Raw genomic sequence first — 23717 nt, 5'->3', positions numbered from 1 at the left:
ATTTTGTCAGTTTCCAATCATTTTTATCATAATTGGGGAAAAATTGAACGTACGTGTGTGGTACATTGGTCATATTTTTGAAATGTAAAATCAGTCAGAAAAATTGATTGCAATTCTTAACTTGAACAGATATTTAAAAAATTGTATGGTGTGTGGCCACCTTTAGCTATAGCTGAAGGCAAATACTCCATTCTCCTCCTCCTTGACCTTTCAGCAGCTTTTGACAAAGTGGACCATCCCCTACTCCTCCAGTCCCTCCAGTCCATGGGCATTCATGACCTCGACCGGGCCTGGCTCTTATCCTACCTCTCCAACCACACCTTCACGACAACCTTCAATGAGTCCTCATCCACCCCCAACCACCTCTTGGTAGGCGTCACCCAAGGCTCGGTCCTTGGCCCCCTACTGTTCTCCCTATACACATCCTCCACTGGAAAGGTTATCTCCTTTATGGATTTTAACTATCATCTGTATGCAGATGACACCCAGATCTACCTCCACACCCCTGACCTATACAGCACTACCATGGACAAGGTCTCCTCCTGCCTATCAGCCATCTCCCCCTGGATGTCCGCTAGGTTCCTGAAACTAAACCTGGATAAAATGGAATTTATGATCTTCCCACCCTGGCCATCCCTGACCCTCCCAGATGTGAATGTCACTGTTAACCACACAACTATTTGCCCTACCTCTAAAGCCTGCTGTCTGGGTGTCACCCTGAACTTCGCACTCTCCTTCACCCCCCACATCCAAAACCTCACAAAGTCCTGTAACTTCCACCTCCGCAACATCTGCAAGATCCGCTCTTTCCTGACTTCTGTCACCACCAAACTCCTCATTCATGCCCTCATAATTTCCTGCCTAGACTACTGCAGTCTGCAACGCCCTTCTGTCTGGTCTCCCTATGACCTGAATTGCCCCACTGCAGTCCATCATGAATGCGGCAGCCAGATTTATCCACTCCTCCCATCGCTCCACCACGGCGTCCCCCCTCTTTGAATCCCTCCACTGGCTTCTTATCAAGTCCAGAATCAGATTCAAGATACTGTATCTGGCCTACAAATCTGTCCACAAAACCTGCCCAACCTACATTTCCAATTTTTCCCCAGAGGTACACACCTAGCCACTCACTCTGCTCCTCCAATGAACTGAGCCTGACTGCCCCCCACATCACCCAATGCCATGCACGCCTCCAGGACTTCTCAAGAGCTGGTCCAACACTATGGAACTCCCTACCTCCCCCCATTAGGGTTTCCCCCTCCTTCAACATCTTCAAGAAGGCCCTCAAAACTCACCTTTTCACTATGGCCTACACCCCCCCCCCCCACACTAGTGCTCTAGACCCGCGGCTGAACTCTGGTCCCCTACCTTTCGTGTCCCTACCTCTCCCTCTAGATTGTAAGCCTTTAGGGAAAGGGTCCTCCTCCTTATGTCTCCTACCTGTTCATGCGCCTCCATTACCGTATATGCACACTATGGATCTGAGTGAACTCTTGAGTGAACTCGACTTGCCTAATTTTCCATCCAGTGACTGACTAAGCATTACCTTAGTACTCAGACTTTGCTGCGTGATCTGGTTTGCATGTATTCCTGTATTGTTTAAAATGATACAGTGCTCACCACCTTTAGTTACACCAATGTCTAGTCCGCTGCGTGCTGCCCAGACAAACAAATCAGAGTTATGCAGCTGCGCCTCTAGTAGTCAATCCTGGTTCACACTATTACGCTCATTTTCACCCTAGAATGGGAGAGGCAGGTATATAGCGGGTGACTTCCAAACACGGTACACCCTTGTGCAATTCAAACACACTGTGCGGAGTTACTACCACCACATGCAGGATGGGGACAGCCACTCCCCCTGTTTCCCTGCTCACAGGCAATCTTCTTGCCTCAATGCGTATCAACAATTCACATCCAAAGTATATTCAGGTTGTGGCATTCCGATCTCTCCACATCCCCGCTTGTAAACCGTCTGTTCTGAGCAAGGTCAGGTAGCGTGTGTATCTAGGCTCCGCCCAACGCATTTAATCACTAGAGGGCGTGACTCATCAGGGACTATGACACGCTACAGCTTTTCATGTGCGAATGCCCGCCCATTGTCCTCCCCTATCTCTACCTATCCCGACTAGGGTGCTAGTCATTGGTCCACAGACGAGATGGGGCAGAGATCTAAGCTGGGAAGTAATAAATTGTTACCCGCTACATGCTACCTTCCTATGCTACAAACAGCTACCTTCTCTCTCTCTCTCTCTCTCTCTCTCTCTCTCTCTCTCTCTCTGTATATATATATATATATATATACATACAATCCAATCATCCATACTTACAATCATACTTGATCCTCATCACCACCTTAAAAATTTGTTACATGATTAAAACAGAATTAATGCATATCTTTATATACTCATATACTTTTATCCCGATCGCCGTTCCAGAAATAGCCAATGTAACAGACTTTCCATACCTTTCCACCCCCACCATTTTCACGTATCCTTATTGTTATTAGGGCATATTCACCAAAATTCAATTAATCTAAAAATGAATATCAAAATTAATCTACTAGTATGATTAGTCATAAGGTTGAAAACCACTCAAATCACCTTTAAATATCACTTCAGCCTCATTAGATTGTAAACATCGGCCTGCTAAAACTTGTCCATCATAACAATTGGTAGATCGTCTGATCACTGCTCCAATTGTCCAGTTCAGCTGGGCGCCTGGTCTAATCAACCAGCCTTATAGGTTTATGGATGCTCTGAGATAAGGTAAACCCGGCAATAAGCCGATATTGCACCTACTCCATCTACTCCAAATTTGCTTACTCTAGGACCGCATGTTAACTATCTCACTGCAATGTAGAATTATCCTCAACTGTATGCTGTATGTTAACAAATGTTTTCAATTCCATTCTCAGTATTACTGCTTCTGAAAATATAATAAAAATACATTGTTGGAAAAAAAATGAATATCAAAATTAGACAAGAATTAAAAATAGCTGTACATACGCCAGTATCCAGAACCCCCCCCCCCATTCTATTTTAAACCCACCCCCCTATTATTCCCCCATGTCCCACTTAAAGTGTTAAGCACCTAAAAAACTCATACACATATATTAAAAATCATTTCTATATAGATGGAAAAATGAACATATGAGCAATTCACTTGCTTCTTAAGATTGACCAACTACCCTCGCCCCACTACAAAAATATATAAGAGAACCCTACAGATATTAGTATTAGTCATTAGCAATTAAACAATTAATATCAATTAATATCAATCTCAATATTTCATCCGTGGGGTGCCAGACTCCCCAATGTGTGAATCCATCGTGTTTCTAATTTTCATAATTCCCCCTCCATTTTGGAATTAGTTTTTCCAGAGCACTAAACTTCATGTATTCTGGATTGCGTGCATGATATTTTTTAAAATGGGCAGACACACTGTGGTCTTCATTACCCTTTTTTATTTTATATATGTGTTCCCTTATACAGGTCCTTAGATCCCTAGTAGTTCTGCCCAAATATTGGAATCCGCATGGTCACCATATCAGGTAGACAACATATGTGGTTGAGCATGTCAGGAATGTTTGAATCCCGAAAACCATCTGATTTGAATGGGAAGTGACAGATCTCACTGTTTCTCTTCTATGTTGTAATTCACACCCCTGGCAATTTCCACAAGGGTAAAAGCCCGGTTGTTGCCATCCATTATCACCTCTCCTTACGGGTGGATCAATGCAGCTGGGAACAAGGCTATCTCTAAGATTTGGTGCCCTACGATATACAGGTCCTTCTCAAAAAATTAGCATATTGTGATAAAGTTCATAATATTTTCTGTAATGTACTGATAAACATTAGACTTTCATTTCATATATTTTAGATTCATTACACACAACTGAAGTAGTTCAAGCCTTTTATTGTTTTAATATTGAAACCCCCAAATTCCTATCTCAAACAATTAGCATATTTCATCCGACCAATACAAGTAAAGTTTTTTTAAAACAAAAAAAGTCAACCTTCAAATAATTATGTTCAGTTATGCACTCAATACTTGGTTGGGAATCCTTTTGCAAGAATGACTGCTTCAATGCATGGAGGCAATCAGTCTGTGGCACTGCTCAGGTGTTATGGAGGCCCAGGATGCTTTGATAGCGGCCTTAGCGGCTCATCCAGAGTGTTGGGTCTTGCGTCTCTTAAAGTGAACCTCCAGACTAAAAATCTACTCAGCACCACTGAAAAGGCCTGGTGTTTCTTTAACAGTTTCACAGCATCAGAACTTTGTTTCTCTTATACAAGCATCATTTTTAGCTGCACAGAAGAAAACTGCCCGGGCTTTTTTCCCCTGATGCTGTGCAAAGCATGATGGGATTTCTGATTTTGTTGCTCTCGTTCTGCTGTTTTGGTGCATTTTTTTTTTCTTACATATTGAATTTGACATTTGAAGCCTAGCGTGTGCAGCTGGGAGGGGTAATCAAGACACAGGACAGTTGGAACTGTGTCTCCTGCTCCTTGTCACCTCCTTTCAACCAAAAAGATGGCTGCCCCCATGACAAAGATGGCAGCCCCCATGAATCACAAACATTTGCCTGTTCTTTTAAAACAGGGTGGGTAAGAGATTATATTACCTATCTATTGTAATTAACATAACTAATGTAACTTAATGACACTATGTTTGTTTAGGCTGAAGTTCCTCTTTAACTTTCTCTTTACAATATCCCACATATTCTCTATGGGGTTCAGGTCAGGAGAGTTGGCAGGCCAATTGAGCACAGTAATACCATGGTCAGTAAACCGTTTACCAGTGGTTTTGGCACTGTGAGCAGGTGCCAGGTCGTGCTGAAAAATGAAATCTTCATCTCCATAAAGCTTTTCAGCAGATGGAAGCATGAAGTGCTCCAAAATCTCCTGATAGCTAGCTGCATTGACCCTGCCCTTGATAAAACACAGTGGACCAACACCAGCAGCTGACATGGCACCCCAGACCATCACTGACTGTGGGTACTTGACACTGGACTTCAGGCATTTTGGCATTTCCCTCTCCCCAGTCTTCCTCCAGACTCTGGCACCTTGATTTCCGAATGACATGCAAAAGTTGCTTTCATCCGAAAAAAGTACTTTGGACCACTGAGCAACAGTCCAGTGCTGCTTCTCTGTAGCCCAGGTCAGGCGCTTCTGCCGCTGTTTCTGGTTCAAAAGTGGCTTGACCTGGGGAATGCGGCACCTGTAGCCCATTTCCTGCACACGCCTGTACACGGTGGCTCTGGATGTTTCTACTCCAGACTCACTTCACTGCTTCTGCAGGTCCCCCAAGGTCTGGAATTAGAGTTGGGTGAACAGTTCGGCTGTGTTAGCCGAACTGTTCGGCTGCCCAAGCTGTCATTTATCTGTGGCTCTTACTACTTCCGGGTCGCAATGACCCGGAGTAGTACGTCTGCGCTGGCCCAGCGGAGCGCGTCCTAGATCGCGCTCCCGTTGCTGGGCACTCTCTGCGCATGTGTGTGACGTCACTCATGACGTCACACACATGCGCAGAGAGTGCCCGGCAACGGGAGCGCGATCTAGGACGCGCTCCGCCGGGCCAGCGCAGACGTACTACTCCGGGTCATTGCGACCCGGAAGTAGTAAGAGCCACAGATAAATGACAGCTTGGGCAGCCGAACAGTTCGGCTGCAGTTCGGCTAACACAGCCGAACTGTTCGCCCAACTCTATCTGGAATCGGTCCTTCTCCACAATCTTCCTCAGGGTCCGGTCACCTCTTCTCGTTGTGCAGCGTTTTCTGCCACACTTTTTCCTTCCCACAGACTACCCACTGGGGTGCCTTGATACAGCATTCTGGGAACAGCCTAATCGTTCAGAAATTTCTTTCTGTGTCTTACCCTCTTGCTTGACGGTGTCAATGATGGCCTTCTGGACAGCAGTCAGGTTGGCAGTCTTACCCATGATTGCGGTTTTGAGTAATGAATCAGGCTGGGAGTTTTTAAAAGCCTCAGTAATCTTTTGCAGGTGTTTAGAGTTAATTAGTTGATTCAGATGATTAGGTTAATAGCTCGTTTAGAGAACCTTTTCATGATATGCTAATTTTTTGAGATAGGAATTTTGGGTTTTCATGAGCTGTATGCCAAAATCATCAATATTAAAATAAAAGGCTTCAACTACTTCAGTTGTGTGTAATGAATCTAAAATATATGAAAGTCTAATGTTTATCAGTACATTACAGAAAATAATGAACTTTATCACAATATGCTAATTGTTTGAGAAGGACCTGTATAAAAGTGGGTTTTTTGGGAGTGCCCTCACCAACACCGGGTCACTAGTGAGAATTGGCCAGTGTTTTTTGAATTTTTTTTCTACTTTCCTATATTGAAGGCTATATTTACTAATAAGGGCAAGGTCACCCTGAGTATTTGGCACCCTAGGGTTTACAGCCACCAATGTACCCCTATTCAGGTTTCTTACTTTATCCATGACAGAATTTAGGGATTCCTCAGAATATCCCTCATAATCCTGTACCTTGGCACAGTTTCTCCGTACCCTGACCATCTGGCCTTTTAGGACACCTCTCAGCCATTGTGGATGGTGGCAACTGTCCACGGGTATGAAGCCATTTCTGTCCGTTTGCTTGAAAAAGCACTTGTTTTTTATCTCACCATTATCAATAAAAATGTTTAGATCCAAAAAGTGGATATTCTGTGCATCAAATTCAAGTGAAAGCTTAATGTTTGGCCAGATGGTCAAAAAAGTTCTGCAGCTCCACACTAGTACCTCTCAACATAACCAAGAGGACGTCTATGTAACGGCCCCACAAAATTATGTTGGGGGTGCCCTTCGCGATGGGTAACTCTTCCCATCTATCCATATACAGGTTTGCTAGGGTACATGGGTGTACCGTGTTTGGAAGTTACCCGTTATATACCTGCCTCTTCCATTCTAGGGATTAAAATGAGCGTAATAGTGTGAACCAGGATTGACTACTAGAGGCGCAGCTGCATAACTCTGATTTGTTTGTCTGGGCAGCAGGCAGCAGACTAGACATTGGTGTAACTAAAGGTGGTGAGCATTGAAAAAAAGGAAAACAGGATAGTTGTTTGTGTGCTAGGCACTGTACAAACCCATATCTATCTCATCATGTCACATCACCTCAGGTATCCTTTAAAGCAAACCTGAAGTAAAATACGATGAGATAATGGGTTGTACTGTATGTGTTGTAGCAATAGTATATTAATTCTCCCTACAGTCTCATAATTTTAACTTGGAAGACAGCAAAGCGGCCATTTCAGTACAATGTACAAGGTGGTACATTCAGCTGCCAACACAAATAGAATTTTTTTTACACTTTGGGGTGATTCCTTGCACCCACTAATGCTCTTATTCCAACATGGTATAGTGTCAATAGTAGTTTTTTTTTTTTTATTTTCTTTAAAGCGACCACTTGGATCCCAGGATCACCTGTGTTCCCCTGGAGATGGACACATTTTCTCCACATGCTCAGCACTATTGTTGCAACCTAGGCTTGTATCTTTTTGTACCATTTACCTGGCATACTCCATTATATTGTGCTCCTGGTGTCTATCTATTTTTGTTCCCTCTCTGGAAGGCATGTGTGACCTCTGAAAGCCCTACAAATGATATAGAAAAACATATTTTAACATCTACAGCAATTGTAGACATAAATTAAACACAAGAGCTGTAAACAGTTGCTTGGCATGCTACATTATTAAATATGTCATCCCAAATCTCCTATTACTTCCACCTGGTGTACTTGGCTGACAGGACACAGACTATGATTATATGAGAGAATTTCTTCTTGCCCCCTGACCAACAAGAAAAAAACCATGAATTCAATATTTTTTTTTATTACAAATATAAATGATAAGCTGGTATCTAAAGCTGATGACTGTATGGTGTTGAAGGCAAATGAGATGCCAGGTTTAGAAGCAGATAACATGATGTTTTCACAGTATGATGACACCTCAGTTTGCAGGAGAGGAAGCGTCACATATGGAAATAACCTCTGAGGGACCATAGCTGAAGAACTGCCTTCCTCCTATACGTTTTGAAATACTGGTCCTGCTCTTCCTGAGATGGCAGATTATGGTGCTAGAAGTTAATAGGTAGCATGTTTAGGGAACGGTTTTGATGGACATCATGTGAAGCTTTGCACGGTGCTCTGTTCTTGACTATTTAGTTATAATTTGTCCTATGCTGATTACAGTATATATAATCTCATTATAGTAAACTCCAAGAGACCAAGAAAAGTGGTTTACTATATCAGAAGTTTACTATATTGTCCTAGAAATGGCCCAGCATGCCCTGGTACATTCTCTGCTGCAAAAGACCAACACTGTCCTCCCACTGGAGGTAGAGTACAAGTACTTGCACATATGGTGTACTACAAGGCAAATATACGTTAGTACTGCATAGCCATGGCTGGACAAATTGCTAGTACAGTATCCATGGCTCCTTAAAGTGAACCCGAGCTGAGAGTTTTATGGAGGCTGCCATATTTATTTCCTGCTAAGCAATACCAGTTGCCTGGCAGCCCTGCTGATCCTCTGCCTCTAATACTTATAGCCATAGCCCCTGAACAAGCATGCAGCACATCAGGTGTTTCTGACATTATTGTCAGATCTGATTAGCTGCATGCTTGTTTCTGGTGTTATTCAGACACTACTGCAACCAAACAGATCAACAGGGCTGCCAGCCAACTGGTATTGTTTAAAAGGAAATAAATATGGCAAACTCCACATACCTCTCACCTCTGGTTCATTATAAAAATTGCAGCCATCACTGAATAGTCAACTACTCGCTTCCTGTGAGTGGCTCAGATACCTCTGCAGGTGAGACTCAGACTTGCAAAACATCCTGCAAAACTTTCTGCTCACACTTGAGACAATCATGAAGCCTCTCTTCAAAATGCAGCCAATCAGGATAAACCACTTGCATCTCCCCGTGCTACCAGGAGCGTCATCTCTAACAAGGGAAAAGATACCCGGGAGTGTGTACAATCCCGTGGGAGGACTGTAACGATACTTTTATCAGTGGTTGCAAAGTGGAAATGGTAAAGCTGCATCCTCTTGTTTACATTCACATGAATCATCATTTTCCCCAGGCTGTATTCAGCGCCTGTGCCATTCTTAATCTTACAAATGTTATCAGGCATCAAGTCACTTGCAACCAGCCTGGAGAGAGCAGCCAAAGATTGTTTTCACACTGACATATGCAGCATGCACCGCCCACTGTTTACTACATCCAGAGTCAGCGTCATGTAGGGGCCAAAAAACATGTTTACTATAACAGAAGTTTTATTATATCAGTGTTTACTGTACCAGGAGTAGCTCCCAAAGACTTATAATGGAGATTGGCCGGGACCTGCAGAATGTTTACTATATCAGAGTTTATTGTAACAAGATTATACTGTATTTGAGGTTACATTGCGATTTAATTCGGCTCTACAGCAAAAAAAAAAAAAAACAACAACAAAAAACCGGCATGCTCACAGTAACTTTGTAACGGGGTAGTTTAAGGTGGACCAGAACTCAGAACGTCCTCTCTGCTCTAAAAGATACGCAACAGCATAATAACCGTTAAATAAAAACATTTTCTTTGTTACAGTTGATACAAATCCTAAACTAAATCTGCACTGTTTCTACTTCCTGATTCATGGAAGCAAACATATTGTTCACCTCCTGTGCTTTCAAATGGCCTTATCTGCCATAGGCAGTCATGTGACACAGGGGAGAGATCAGATTACAACTTGTGATTAGACACAAATGAGGGGGAATGAAACAGGCTAAACTCTCTAAATACATACAGGGTGCATTCCTCTATGTATTTCATCAGTCCTGTGCAAGAGTTCAGGTCCACTTCAATTGTCATTGTGTGTTCATGTTAGAGCTTCAGTAAGAGCCCAGAGTCTAGCAGAACAAGCCAATTATGACCGTATAGGTCAATTTTGCATTCATAAATATGCACTTTATGTTGTGATTGTTACTCAGTATGCTAGATTCTCTCCTGGCTATAAGAGATGGTCAATGAGATGTTAATAGTTCTGAGTAGATGCAATATTATGCAAATTTTATATTCAAATTTATACACACAACTAAAGTTAACCACTTTACCCCCACGCGTACGAATTTCTCCGTCCCTTTTTCCATCCTTTCATCCCCGGGGGTGAAAGGATGGAAAAAGGGACGGAGAAATCCGTACTTTCCGCGCTCCCGCCACTGCCCGTGCTCCGGCTCGCTCTAGCGCGCACTCCCGCTCATAAACACGCCGCCGGCCGCTCACCCGGAGATCAATGAACGAGAAAATCCATTCCTGTTCGTTGAACTAAGCTCCGCAATGATCCGCTGCTTCTCCGCTAAGCAGCACGATCATTGTGAAAAAAAAAACTCTCTCAGCCTCCTAGTACTTCCTGCAAGCGTTGCATTAAACAAAAAGTTACTGTTGCCATCTTGTGGCCAAATAGTAAAACTACAGCCTAAAGCATTTTTTACATACAAATAAATTAGTTTTACACTAAAAATTAACTCCTTACCTCCCACACTCCCCAATTTTATTTTTTTTAGTAATTAAAAAAAAAAAATTTACAATTAAAAAAAATACATAAATAGTTACCTTAGGGACTGAACTTTTTAAATGTTTATGTCAAGAGGGTATAACACTGTTACTTTATAAACTATGGGCTTGTAATTAGGGATGGACGCAAAACTGAAAAAAATGCACCTTTATTTCCAATTAAAATATTGGCGCCAAACACTGATTGGGACATAATTTAAACGGTTTTATAACCAGGAGAAATGGGCAAATACATTTCATGGGATTTAATTACAGTAGCATGCATTATTTAAAAACTATAAAGGCCGAAAACTGAAAAATACATTTTTTTCCCACATGTTTTCCTATTTTCCCATTAAAACACATTTAGAATAAAATAATTCTTAGCATAATGTCCCACCTAAAGAAAGCCTAATTGGTGGCGAAAAAAACAAGATATAGTTCATTTCATTGTGAAAAGTAATAATAAAGTTATAGACGAATGAATGGATGGAGCGCTGAAAGGTGAAAATTGCTCTGGTGGTCAAGGGGTAAAACCCCTCAGTTGGGAAGTGGTTATGGGAAGTAGAAAAGAGACAGTATATTTGCATAATAGGAAAATTATCTTGTGTCTGCGGACTGCTTCATAGAGATGGCTCAAACCTCCGATTTTAGGCTCGCTAACCTTGACCGCGAACTTCCGCAAAAGTTCACGTTTGCGCGAACCGTAATAGAAGTCAATGGGCACGCGAACTTTCAAAACTACAAACACTAATTCTGGCCATAAAAGTGATGTAAAAGATGTTTCAAAAGGTCTAACACCATGGCGGAGTGGGATACATGCCAAAAGTCCCAGAGAAAATTATGGATTTGACGCACAGCAGTGTTTTAAGGGCAGAAATCACATTGCATTGCTAAATTGGAGGCATAAAGTGCTTTAAAACATCTTGCATGTGTATACATCAATCAGGTAGTGTAATTAGTGTACTGCTTCACACCGACAGACCAAACTCACTGTGTACCGCACCACAAACAGCGGTTTGTGTAGTGATGGCCGTGCTGGACTGGTGCGCACGATGGAGAGATTGCTCTTCCTCAGTGATGTCAGGTAATCTCTGACTGTCTTTCGATGGTTCTTTCTCTACCATTGTTAAAGCTTACATCTACTTTAAATTACTTTTTCTGCTGCCTTCAGTTCCTTCAACGAGAATCTGTTATGGAGGGCAAGTCTGCCATTCATTCAACTGTGTGATAAACCTTCCATAATTACTTTCTCAGTCCCATGGTGACCACGGGTAACGGCCGGGGAATCGGTTTGATTCAGGTCCAGAGTGGGAGCCTGAGAAACGGCTACCACCACACATCCAATGTGCTGTATAAGTAACGTACCTGCTCTGACCGTGCTTTGCAGAGCAGGCATCTGTGGTCAGATGGACCCTTGACCCAACGCTGTGTGCAAGAGATGACACCACTTGCCTTTCAACATCACGGTAGTTTGGGTATCACCTTTTTAGAAAAATAATTGCAGCCTGGCTGACAGCTGGTATAATACAATATGCAGTCACACAGGTGCAGTGAAAGGTATGCTGTGACTGCTGGTATAACAATGTGCAGTCACACAGGTGCAGTGAAAATGGATGCACTGACTGCTGGTATATAAAACAGCGTGCGGTCACACAGATGCAGTGAACGGTATGCAGTGAAAGGTATATAAAACAGTGTGCAGTCACAAAGGTGCAGTGAAAGGTAGGTATGCAGTGACTGGTATTCTAATACAATGTGCAGCAGTCACACTAGGCACTGAATGTGTTGGGCCTGGCACAGCATAACAATTAGCAAGGGCCAGCTGCGACAGACAGGGCTGTATATGCAGTGTCAGTGGGCCCCACACACAAAAAAAAAAAAAACACCACAAGAACATTAGCTCTCAAAAGAGCTGTTTTGTGGTGCTTTTCATCAACTAATATCAGCAAGGAGCAAGCTAACAGACCTAACTGTCGCTTTCCCTATCTCTCCATTCTCTCACTAATACAGCAGCACACAGAGTGAGAAAATGGCCGACGATGCTGCCTTATATAAGAGGGAAGGGGGGCTCCAGGAGTGAGTACAGCCTGATTGGCTGAAATGTAGAGGGTCAAAGTTTAGCCTAATGATGTAGTATAGGGGGCGGATCAAACTCGCATAAAGTTCGCGATTCGACGCGAACCTGCGTTGTTCGCACGAACAAGTTCACATGCGAACCATTCAGGCCATCTCTACTGCTTCAGTCAATTCTCATATACCCTCCAAGTAGAACCGATCATTTCTTCAAATCATTTATCATTTTGATTACAGCTCGAAATTGTCAGATTTGTAACCAGTCAAAGTCGACCTGTGTTTAGAGAGATATGCATGCTGCTATCGAGAACTTGAAGTTAGAAGTCTATGGTGGCTGACATATTTCTTTTTAAACCAGATTTAATCATTTTATTGTCATTGTGCAACACAACAGACTTACTTTTAATGACGGCCCCACGGTGCATACACGGAACATACGGTAATGATAGTAACAAAGGTAGAAATAGGGGAATTATACAAGTATGCCAAATATTTCAAAATGTTGTACACAGTGTTAATTATTTCAGAGAAGATTTAAGTTTAACAGGTTTATGACAGATGGTAAAATAGCCATTTTTTAGTCTATTTGTGTGTATGGGGATTGATCTAAAATGTCTACCTGAAAGTAGGAGCTCAGAGGTTATATATATATATATATATGTGCATATTGATATGTGTATGTGCATGTATGTGGATGCATACATTTTATCCCTTGGAGTACTGTGATGCGTTCCGAATATTTTTTATTATGTATCTATTGGTGTGATATACTGTTATTTACTGTTATCTATGTTTATACTTACGCGTAGTGGTGTGTCTATCCTGATTGTTGCCATGTTGTATTTAAAGGCACACCTATAGACCTGAGGAAGCGGCGTGGCCGCGAAACGCGTTGTCAATTGTGCCCTAATAAAGTCTCAGAAACAACTATTATTTTACATGTGAGTCGTACTACTATAAGGTAGGACTATAAATACCCTGTTTGAATTGTTACATTTAATATAAGAACCACAGATACACGTCCACGGGCGCCTCCTACCCTCTCCCAGTACTCTTAACCCCTACACAGGGGAGTGCACACTCGGAAGTCCCTTCCAGTGGCATATTTTCTTTCTTGGAGCTGCGACCAACCCCAATATCTGAAGCAAGGCCGAGTGAGGACGGTACTTCCTCACATGCGAATTAAGTGGTTGCCTTTGATAGCAACCCAACATTGTGAGTATATTTCCTCATATTATACACACTTACTGGTGTCTCGTTGATAATACACCAGATCGGCTCCCGGTCTCCCTGTGCCTTTTTTTGTTTCCACAAGAGCCTGTATGGCAGTGATTACACAGGAGTGATTATGATTTAACATCATAGCATTCTTGGTGCAATTTCATTCAGGGAATGCAGGGTCAAAAACTGCATTCCCTGTAATCACTTTGGAAATCACTGTGCTTACTGCAAAAATCACTATCAAAAGCACTAGTGTTTTTGATAGTGATTTCTGATTTGTAGTGGATCCCAGGCCTAAGGGTCCTTTCACACTGAAGGGGTTGTGTTCCTTCGCAACAGACAATATCATTGCATCCCAGCATGATACAATGATATTTCCATGGTGTCACATACAGTGTAGAGCGGTGGGTCCCATCAGCCGAAAGGCACAAGATCCTTTTATTGTACTGTATGTTTCACAGTATGGTCGGATTGCACATCTAACGTGGTAACGCAACATGCAGTGTGAAAAACCATTAAAGGAAACAAATGTGTAAGCTTCTATATTCTTTTCACTTCAGGTGTCTGAACACATACATGCAAAAAGGGCCCCTGTGAAATTTGAGCGCAGGGTGAAGACGAAAAACGTCTCACCCTGATGTGGCTAATTTGCCGGCAGCATTAATTACTATTCCGCCGAATTGTGTAGTTTTTATTGTAATTTAGGCTCAGTCTTTTCCTAGGGCCCAAATTAATCACTGAAGGCAGATCCACTGTCAGGATAGTGTCGGTATTGAGACGAATTGCCTTTGTTTAGTCAAGTGCTGCAGTGGATTGAGATTTACCAAAGGTCACATATAAACCAAATAGTCCCCCTCTTTTCTGGTGTGCTCCAGGGTGCTGAGTGCATAGCCGGATAAGGGTGCAGCATTTCCGGCACCTGATGTGAGAGCGGGCCTGCAGCCATCAGAGAACGAGTTTAGAATTCAGCCGATGCACTCTATGCAGCTAATGGGCATTTCCGAGCAAACCATTTTAGTGCCTGCCAGTGATGGGCTTCCGGAATTGAAATGGTAATCAAATTTGATTACACTAGGTGTAACCGTGGGAGACGGGGGTTAACTTGCCCAGAAATCAGCAGGATCCTCTGTGTTCCATTCGCCTCACAGACGAAGTGTTGGCCGCGTTCCACAATCACTACCGCACTTCCTCCTTCCGGCCAGGAGCAGGAAACGCCGTATTGAGTCGTGGAACACGGCCAACACTTTGCCTGTGCCGCAAATTATGTGCAGAAGTTTCCGTGGACTTCTGGGCAAGTTAACCCAGTCTCCCGCGGTCACACCTGGTGTAATCAAACTTGATTAACATTTTAATTATGAGCAGCTACGAGCTCTTAGCTACTCAGAAACCAATCATTGGTGCCTGCCTCTGATCAGATGAGTGGCCAGGATGTGAAAGAAAGTGGACTTTGCAGGGCTGCAGGCCGGGAGACAACAGCATTTGCAGCGCTGCACAGATTTGCATAGATGAGCTGGTGGAGAGAGCGAAAAGCATGCAGGTGGCGACGTAAGCTCTCTCTCATGTCTTTGACACCCTCAAGAAGCGTCCTGAGACAGAGCGAATGGCTGAACTAACAGGGCTAAGGAGTGCTCTTGGACTGGACTGCAAAAATATCGATAATCAGGTAATAAAAAGGAATACCACAGTAGATGCCAGCACTATAAGTAGATAACTGGGATTGATGGCAGGCAGACCTTGATAGGCACCCTAAACCGGTACAATCTTGAGGTTAGCTATATGTACATGTCCTCTCTGTACAGTAATATCAACAGTGAGCACATGTATAAGTCTACCATACAGGACTTCCAGATAGTACTTGAGATTTATTGTACTTACAATGAGCTCTGCTTGCCAACAGCCAAGTATTATCCACCGTCCCTTGCTGTTTCTGGGATCTTCTCATTCAGAGTTTTGCAAACCTTCTGCTGCCAATTCCTTTGCTCTACCCAATGAGATCCAAGAACTAGGCATAGCTGTATGCAGGACTTGTACGTGTGCTCACTGTTACTGTTGGCACAACTGGCTATTTGTACTGTACTGCGTAGGGGGATTATTATTATTTATTGTATTTATAAAGCGCAAACATATTACGCATCGCTGATGCCTCAAACCATAGGCACATCTGACTACACTGGGTAGGGAGCTTATACACAAGTTAACTGCTTTTTTTTGGTTTCTAAGCAAAAAGTGAATGCCTTGGTTTATACGCGAGTATATACGCTACATGCAACTTCTGGTGTGGGCGACATTTGCAGTTACCCCCTAGAGTTCATACAGGACGACAAATTGATGGCAAAAAAATGTTCTTTTGGTGCAGTAGTAGAAAGGAGTTTGGCCACGGTGAAACAAGCTGCTGGCAGCCGTGCGAACCAGCCCTTGCTTTCTTTACCTGCATACCAGTTGCAGATGAGGGATTTAAACCATTTTGGCTGGATGGTCAACAGAACATCCAGCAAGTTAATATTTTTAGGAGGTGGTCAGTTATTGTTTACATACCTTTCTAATTATGTGTATACTTAACGGAGGACCAGCTTCAACACAAACAAACAAATTAGATAAAGTTTTCACATTTTAAAGAAGGTTCTAAAAAACACACCAGAGAGACAAGTTTACTAAAATAAGCTTATTTACTTAGAAATGATACATTGGACATTGTCTGTGTACAGAACAAAGCAATTTATGGTAAACTTAATATAAGGCACCTTTGAAACCAGATGCTGTACAAAATACATTTAGCGTTACACTTTTTTAGGGTTATTCTACATTTATGGCATATATATTATAATAGTATAGCCACAATTTTATGTTATCATTCTCTTAGCTATTTACACTTACAATATTACCTACAAGGTTATCTTTTTGTATACATTATTATACACAGTTTAGATCAGACATCAGTATATTAGGATATAACAGGTAATATAATGCTTTCGTCGAACTCCGACGATGAGGAATCGAGGAAACAAAAGAAAAGGGAAGAAAAAGTTTGACTAATGGTCGGATGAGAGGTCAATGGTCTGTACCTAATGATAGGACAGTTGTAAAGGATTTTAACCTTCATGTAAGTGAAATTGCTCACAGTGGAACAAAAAGATCACATAGTAATAATAAATATCACATTAATTAAAAGCGAACATTTTATTAAACTGGTCAATAATGGCCATGTTGAAAATCAGAATTTAAAAAGTATATCTCCAAACAAAGACTTCTTTGGACAGGAACTCTAAGGCCCCGTTCACATCACAAACGCGGATGGCCATGCGTGCGGAACGCAACGCATGCGAACGCACGCCATCCGCGTTTGTGTGCGTTGCGTGGCTGATCCCATCACTGAAAAGTAAAGGGGACAGCCACGCGTTTTTGCAAAAAATGCATGCAGCATGCGTTCCCGGACCGCACAGGTCCGGAACGCATGCAGTGTGAACATCAGACAGTGCACTCGATGCACTGTCTGATGTCGTGCGTGTCGGCCTCTCGGACGCGTTTCCAAAACGCGGCTGGAAACGCGTGCAGTGTGAACGGGGCCTTAAAGTAGGTAATTATATTGTGCTCTCTGTCTTTGCTGGAGAAATTACCAACTTCGTCTATGTTGTGAGCTAATTTTCCCAATTTCCTTCCTTAGGCTCAACACACACCATGCAATCTTGGTTGCTCAATCTTACCACTTTCATGTAGTATAAGAGCTTAGCCAATCATACATTCAAGGTATTTTCAATCTGTTGGCCCTTATACTACATAGATTTGGTAAATCTGTACAACCAAGATTGTATGGTGTGTGTTGAGCATAAGAGTGATTTCTCATTTGCAAGAAGCTGGACACTTTACAGAATTCTCTTTAGCAGTATATAGGAAACTTCAAAAGAGGAAGACAGGAAGTTCAGCTCATAGAAAAGCCCTTTTTGTCACCAAGGCAGGAGGGAGAGAGAAGATCTCCCCCAAAAACACAGACAACAATAAAATCTGACAGTATCAAATACCTTTGCATACTTTACAAAACTTTAAAAAAAAATGACAAGAGATCCCCTTTAAGATGACAAATATTCCAGTAAGAACACTTGTGATTATAGTCTCATAGTTTCGGTATACTATGGGTGCAATTCTGCATTAAACTATTGCACAAAGAAATAAATCTTAAGGCAAGTAAAGTTCACTGCAACATTGTGATGAGGACGGAGGAAGTTACATTTTTTTTTTTAAATAAACGTTTTCAGGACAGCAAAAGACAGTGGAAAACATTGAACAAATATTGGACTGTAACAGCAATGCATAATGGTCATTCACCAAAAATATAGCTTTCGTTTGTGTACCAGTTATATAAGCAAATATCGGTCACTGGGAAGTGGAAGCCAGTTGCTACCATGTGAATACAGAAGTTGGAAGTGGATTAAAAAAGCGTTACTTCTGAATTTGAAATGAGCATAAAATACAAATATTAAACTGAGCCAAAATCAAATCTAGTACACAATGTAAGTGATCACTGATATACAAGTGAAATTTGCAGTGGAAAGTAAATTTTCAGAATCATAATTTAAAGTATGCAGTTGCATCTTCGTTAACTTTTAGGTACTCTTTTTTTTTTTTTTTCTCAGCAACTAATTAGAATTTTATAATCCATATATTGAAACTTCACTGGACATTCACTACAACCACCTACATTGTAGAGCAGGTTTAATTCTTCCTACAAGGGCTTTAAAAAAAAGTGTTAAAGGTAGCCCATACAATGGTCGATTTGCCATCAGATCCGACCAACAGACAGATCCCTCTCTGATCGAATCTGATCAGAGAAGGATCGTATGGCTGCCTTTACTGCAAACAGATTGTGAATCGATTTCAGCATGAAACCGATCACAATCTGTGAAGCTGCCGCCGCCCTCTTCTCCCGCATACATTACCTGCTCCGGCCGGCGCGTGTCCCCTGGTCTCCGCTGTCTTCTTCTCCGTGCTCGGCTCCTCAAGCTTCACTGAACTTCTTGCTGGGGAAGTTTTAACAGTAGAGGACGCTCAACTGTTTAAACTTCCTGCCGGGACAGGAAGTTCAGTGAAGCTGGAGGAGCCGAGCACGGAAAAGGGACAGCGGAGACTAGGGGACACGCGCCGGAGCAAGTAATGTATTGCCGCTAGTGTCAGTCATCGGGCATTCGAATGCCGCTATCGATGCACTCCCGACCCGCCTGCGATCGTGTGAAATCTTCCGCACGGACGGATCGACGGGAACAATTGATTTCGGACGGAGATCGATCGTTCTGTCAGCGTTTGCGCAACGATTTCACAGCAGATTCTATCACAGTAATCTAATCTGCTGTATATCGGCGGGAAAATTGTTAGGTGTATGGGTCCCTTCAGAGTTTCAATTCAACTAATATTTTTAATAGAAAAAATAAAAGTCAATAACAATTAAAGGAATACTATCGATGTATGCATTTATTTTTAAATGCTGTATGTTGTAGCACACATTAGGACAAGTACTAGGAGCAATTTGATTCCTCACACACCTGTTCCTCTCAGCTGTAAAATCCTCCGTCAGTTTTGGCGTCAGTGTTGGATACAAAATGTATCTAAATACTGAAGGCTCCCAGAGGGCTAGACCATGTCTGCACAGGGGAGTTGGTATCAACTCCTCAGTTTATAGTTTAATTATCACCTTGCTGAAAGAATCTTATTGATATGGTGGTAAGGGGTTAAAGATTCTAGCAATGTGTGTTTATTATCTTTGCTTCTCTTGACTGATAAAGATACTAATAATGCTCATTGTAGACAGTGGTCTGCCCCTCTCAGCAGCTTGTAAAGTGGATGCAGCCTGGAGTGAATCACCACAAGCAGGCAGCCAGGCAAACAGTCTAAGTGTAAACACAAAACAGAATAATAAAAGCGCTCGCTCCACACTGATATCATCAGTGATCAATAAATGAATTTGACTAAAACTGAACAGTCAATAGTCCGCAATTGCAATTTGCCGGGTGCTGCAATGAATTCTCTGGGTTATAGCCAGCAATAAAAAGTCAGTAGGTTGTAATTGCGCTCTCAGCATGAGACTTCATTCATCCACCTCTCCCCCCTTCATGGACTCACTCACCAGATGTTGCGGTCTATAGCTGGACCAAACAGCGCCTCCGGGGTGTATGGCCCCCCGTCGCCTCACGATCTCACTTGTTCCCCTCCTTCAGCCCCTAGAGAGGAACAGAGCAGTGGACCTAACCAGACACGGTCCAGCCCTGTATCCATCAAGGAGGGGAACAAGTGAGATCGTGAGGCGACGGGGGGCCATACACCCCGGAGGCGCTGTTTGGTCTAGCTATAGACCGCAACATCTGGTGAGCGAGTCCATGAAGGGGGGAGAGGTGGATGAATGAAGTCTCATGCTGAGAGCGCAATTACAACCTACTAAGTGTAAACACAGACTAGTGTTATAGCTAGTTATATTCCAGCAATATTACAGCTCATTTAGTTACCTGTTACCACCTCAGATCAGCCTATTTCTCCTCATGTCTGCTGCATGCTGTGAGTGACACAGTGAAATATATTTGTGAGCTGTGTGACAGAGTAACCAAGCAGCTCAGGGTGACCCAAACTACTATGAGCTGTGTGAGAAATAAATGTTTAAGCAGGGATAGCGAGAGAGAGACCTGGGTGAATAAATAAAGTGCCCCTAGCACTAGTGGTAATGGTTACACTACTATAGAGTGGTAAAAAAAAAAGTCGTTTCAATCGATAGTATTCCTTTAAGTTTTAATCTTATTGAGGCCACTGATATTATAACTGGCTGCTAACTTAACCACAGATATCCAACCTAGATAAAACTATCATCAGCCCATCTAATGAATAATTTACAAACATGCAGGCTTTACGTGGCTACATTTGCCTATTCTTTGCTGTGGAGGAGGGAAGGAAAATACAAATATAACCACTGTGGGTAAATAGTGAATGAGGAAAAGAAAAAAAAAACAACCCAATACATAGAAAACCTATGAGATCTAACGTATTTAAAGATTAGATCTCATGACAGTACAGCTTGGTTGAGCTACATTTCTTTTAGTGTTGAGAATGAGAAACCGCAACTGGACTGTAAGCATTGCTTACCATTTCTTAAGTCTGATTCTGATTCTAGACAAATCAGGTGAGAGCAGTAATGTCTGTAGGTAGCTTTCGAGAAATGTGTGCTACAGATAGTCCAAGACTCATGAACCACCCACCAGTATGAATGGCCTGGAAATGTGAAGCTTGATTCTGTGGGAACAAAAAGGTCTTTTACAAAAAGACCTCGTAGTTCTTGAGAAAATTAATTTTTTCGAATAAAAAAATGTTTAGCCATTTCTTGTTCTGTGATGCGAGTCATACTTTCAAATTAGCTACTGTAATGATTCCTGGATGCGGGTCTCACATCCAGCACTACAAACTGCCAACACTGCAATCATACGACCGCACGCTTGTGCACCCATTCAATAGTGAATAATTGCTGCTAAAGCAGAAATCATTCAAATTAAGTTACCGGGGACTACCTGTATTCATTTCAAAGGTGACCATGTAACTGGTACCCATACAAATCATGTCTGATCATGTTATATGGTTGTGGCTATCCTAACACAGAATGAGGATCGTGTGCAACAGAAAATTATCCAACTTGCCTGAAGTCAGCTCATATACGAAAATTGAAGTTCTATACTGGACGGCTGACCCCTTACCTAGCATTAGCTACTAAATAACCATGAAAAAAAAATTTTTTCTTAAACTTTCTTATTGCTTTCACTAAACATTACATAGTTTTAAGGCTTGCTAATAAAGACTGTTGTATAGCAGCACTTGAAAAAAATGTATTTGTAGCCAACATATATACCGTATTTTTCGGACTATAAGACGCACCGGACTATAAGACGCACCTAGGTTTAGGGGACAAAAATTAAGGGAAAAAAAAATTATATTGAACCTGGTGCATCCATAGTGCCGTTGTGTCTTCTATATCTTCCCTCCCACAATGATTGTTCCTCTTGTGCCTTTCTGATACCTCTTGTGTCTCCCTGTGTCCTCCTTTATTCTCTGTCCTGTGTCCTTTGTCCCCCTGTGTCCTTTGTCCTCCTGTGTGCTCTATGCCCATGTGTCCTGATGTCCTCTTTGCCTCTATGTAGCCCTGTGTCCTCTGTCCCCATGTCTCTTATCCTCCTGTGTCCTCCATACCCGTGTCATCCTGCCTTCCAGTATCCCTGTGTGTTGGAGTGCCTGTCCCCCTGTTCCCTCTGATGTCCGCTGTGCCACCTCCTTAGTCCTCTGCAGTGTTGATACCCCCGCACCCTCAGTCCTCTCCAATGTCGCTGTTCCCCGCCCCTCTAGAGAGTGGCCACCATCCTGTCCCCTCGGCGTCCATTACATGCCTGAGATGACGGCTGCAAACGTTTTGTTCAGGCTACATCCCCTCCGGCGTCCATTAAATATCGGAGGTGAAAGCTGCAAAAGTATTCTTCAGGCCATGTCCCCTCCGGCCATTACATACCGGACATGACCGCTGCGCAGTTACCCAGAAGTGGCTACGGAACTAGTAGCCTCACAACTTTGAAAAAAAGATTGGCGAATCAGGAGGAGGGGCGCTGCCCCAGACCGCCAATCACAGCTCTCGCTGCTCTCTCCTCCTTGCCGATAGGAGCCGCGGTCTTTCGGGCGGGACAAGTCTCGGTATTGGGGCCAATCACTGCACTCCATGCATGGACAGCAGTGATTGGCCCCAATGCCGAGACTTGTCCCGCCCGAAAGACCGCGGCTCCTATCAGCAAGGAGGAATGAGCAGGGAGAGCTGTGATTGGCGGTCTGGGGCAGCGCCCCTCCGCCTGATTCGCCGATCTTTTTCAAAGTTGTGAGGCTACTACGGTAGTTCCGTAGCCACTTCTGGGTACAGCGGTCATGTCCGGTATGTAATGGCCGGAGGGGACATAGCCTGAAGAATACTTTTGCAGCTTTCACCTCCGATATTTAATGGACGCCGGAGGGGACGTAGCCTGACGAAAACGTTTGCAGCCGTCATCTCAGGCATGTAATGGACGCCGGAGGGGACAGGATGGTGGCCACTCTCTAGAGGGGCGGGGAACAGCGACATTGGAGAGGACTGAGGGTGCGAGGGTATCAACACTGCAGAGGACTAAGGAGGTGGCACAGCGGACAGCAGAGGGAACAGGTGGGCCAAAGGACAGGGGACATGGGAAGTAAAAAAAAGTAGTATTCGGAGTATAAGACGCACCAACTTTTTCACCCCACTTTTGGGGGAGAAAAAGTGCGTCTTATAGTCCGAAAAATACGGTAGTTGTGATTCTAGATTATTCAATTTAAGTAAAAAATTTCCTTTAACTCATTAGCAAAAGATTATCAGTTGCGTCTTCGAACACAAAACATACTGTAATTGTTTGATCTATCAAAGTGATAAAACGTGTCGTTTACAACAAAATTTTGTAGAAGAATTTGTCCACGCTAGATGAAAGTGGATGTGTTACCAAGGAGTCTAACTTACTGAAAAAATCCTAGCAAAACACGCATGCACGCACACACACACACACACACACAAAATAATTCTAGTGGCTCCCAACACTCTGCATCCTTGTCACAAAGTCTGTGTGATGCCAACTCATGACAAGTTTAACTGATCCTGAAAGTGATATGGACTCATCCATATCCATTTTCTTTAAAGAGACTCTGTACTACAAAAAAAAAAAAAAAAAAAAACATCCCCTGGGGGGTATTTACCTCGGGAGGGGGAAGCCTCAGGGTCCCAATGAGCAATGAGGTTTCCCTGCCCCTGTAGCTGCAGGCAATCGAGCGCTGGCTCCCCCGAAGCATCCCACAATCTT

The 23717-nt window shown here is 42.9% G+C and overlaps 1 protein-coding gene across 4 annotated transcripts in view; it reads right to left on the bottom strand.

Moving 5' to 3' along the window:
* The window catches only part of BMPR1A (bone morphogenetic protein receptor type 1A), a 348175-nt gene that overhangs the window by 129242 nt on the left and 195216 nt on the right, over positions 1-23717 (bottom strand). For 2 of the 4 annotated variants that reach the window (XM_068258612.1, XM_068258613.1), the window contains exon 13: positions 7534-7616. The exons of 1 other annotated variant lie outside the window; for it this stretch is intronic. In XM_068258612.1, coding sequence (XP_068114713.1) covers positions 7534-7616 — 83 coding nt within the window. Of the gene's footprint in view, positions 1-7533; positions 7617-23717 lie in introns of those variants that run through there. One more of the 4 variants, XM_068258615.1, reaches the window with a different exon arrangement.

The sequence above is a fragment of the Hyperolius riggenbachi genome, chromosome 10 (assembly GCF_040937935.1).
Source record: "Hyperolius riggenbachi isolate aHypRig1 chromosome 10, aHypRig1.pri, whole genome shotgun sequence".
Taxonomy (NCBI): domain Eukaryota; kingdom Metazoa; phylum Chordata; class Amphibia; order Anura; family Hyperoliidae; genus Hyperolius; species Hyperolius riggenbachi.
The sequence above is the reverse complement of the archived record's forward strand: the minus strand, read 5'-3'. Positions and strand labels throughout refer to the sequence as shown.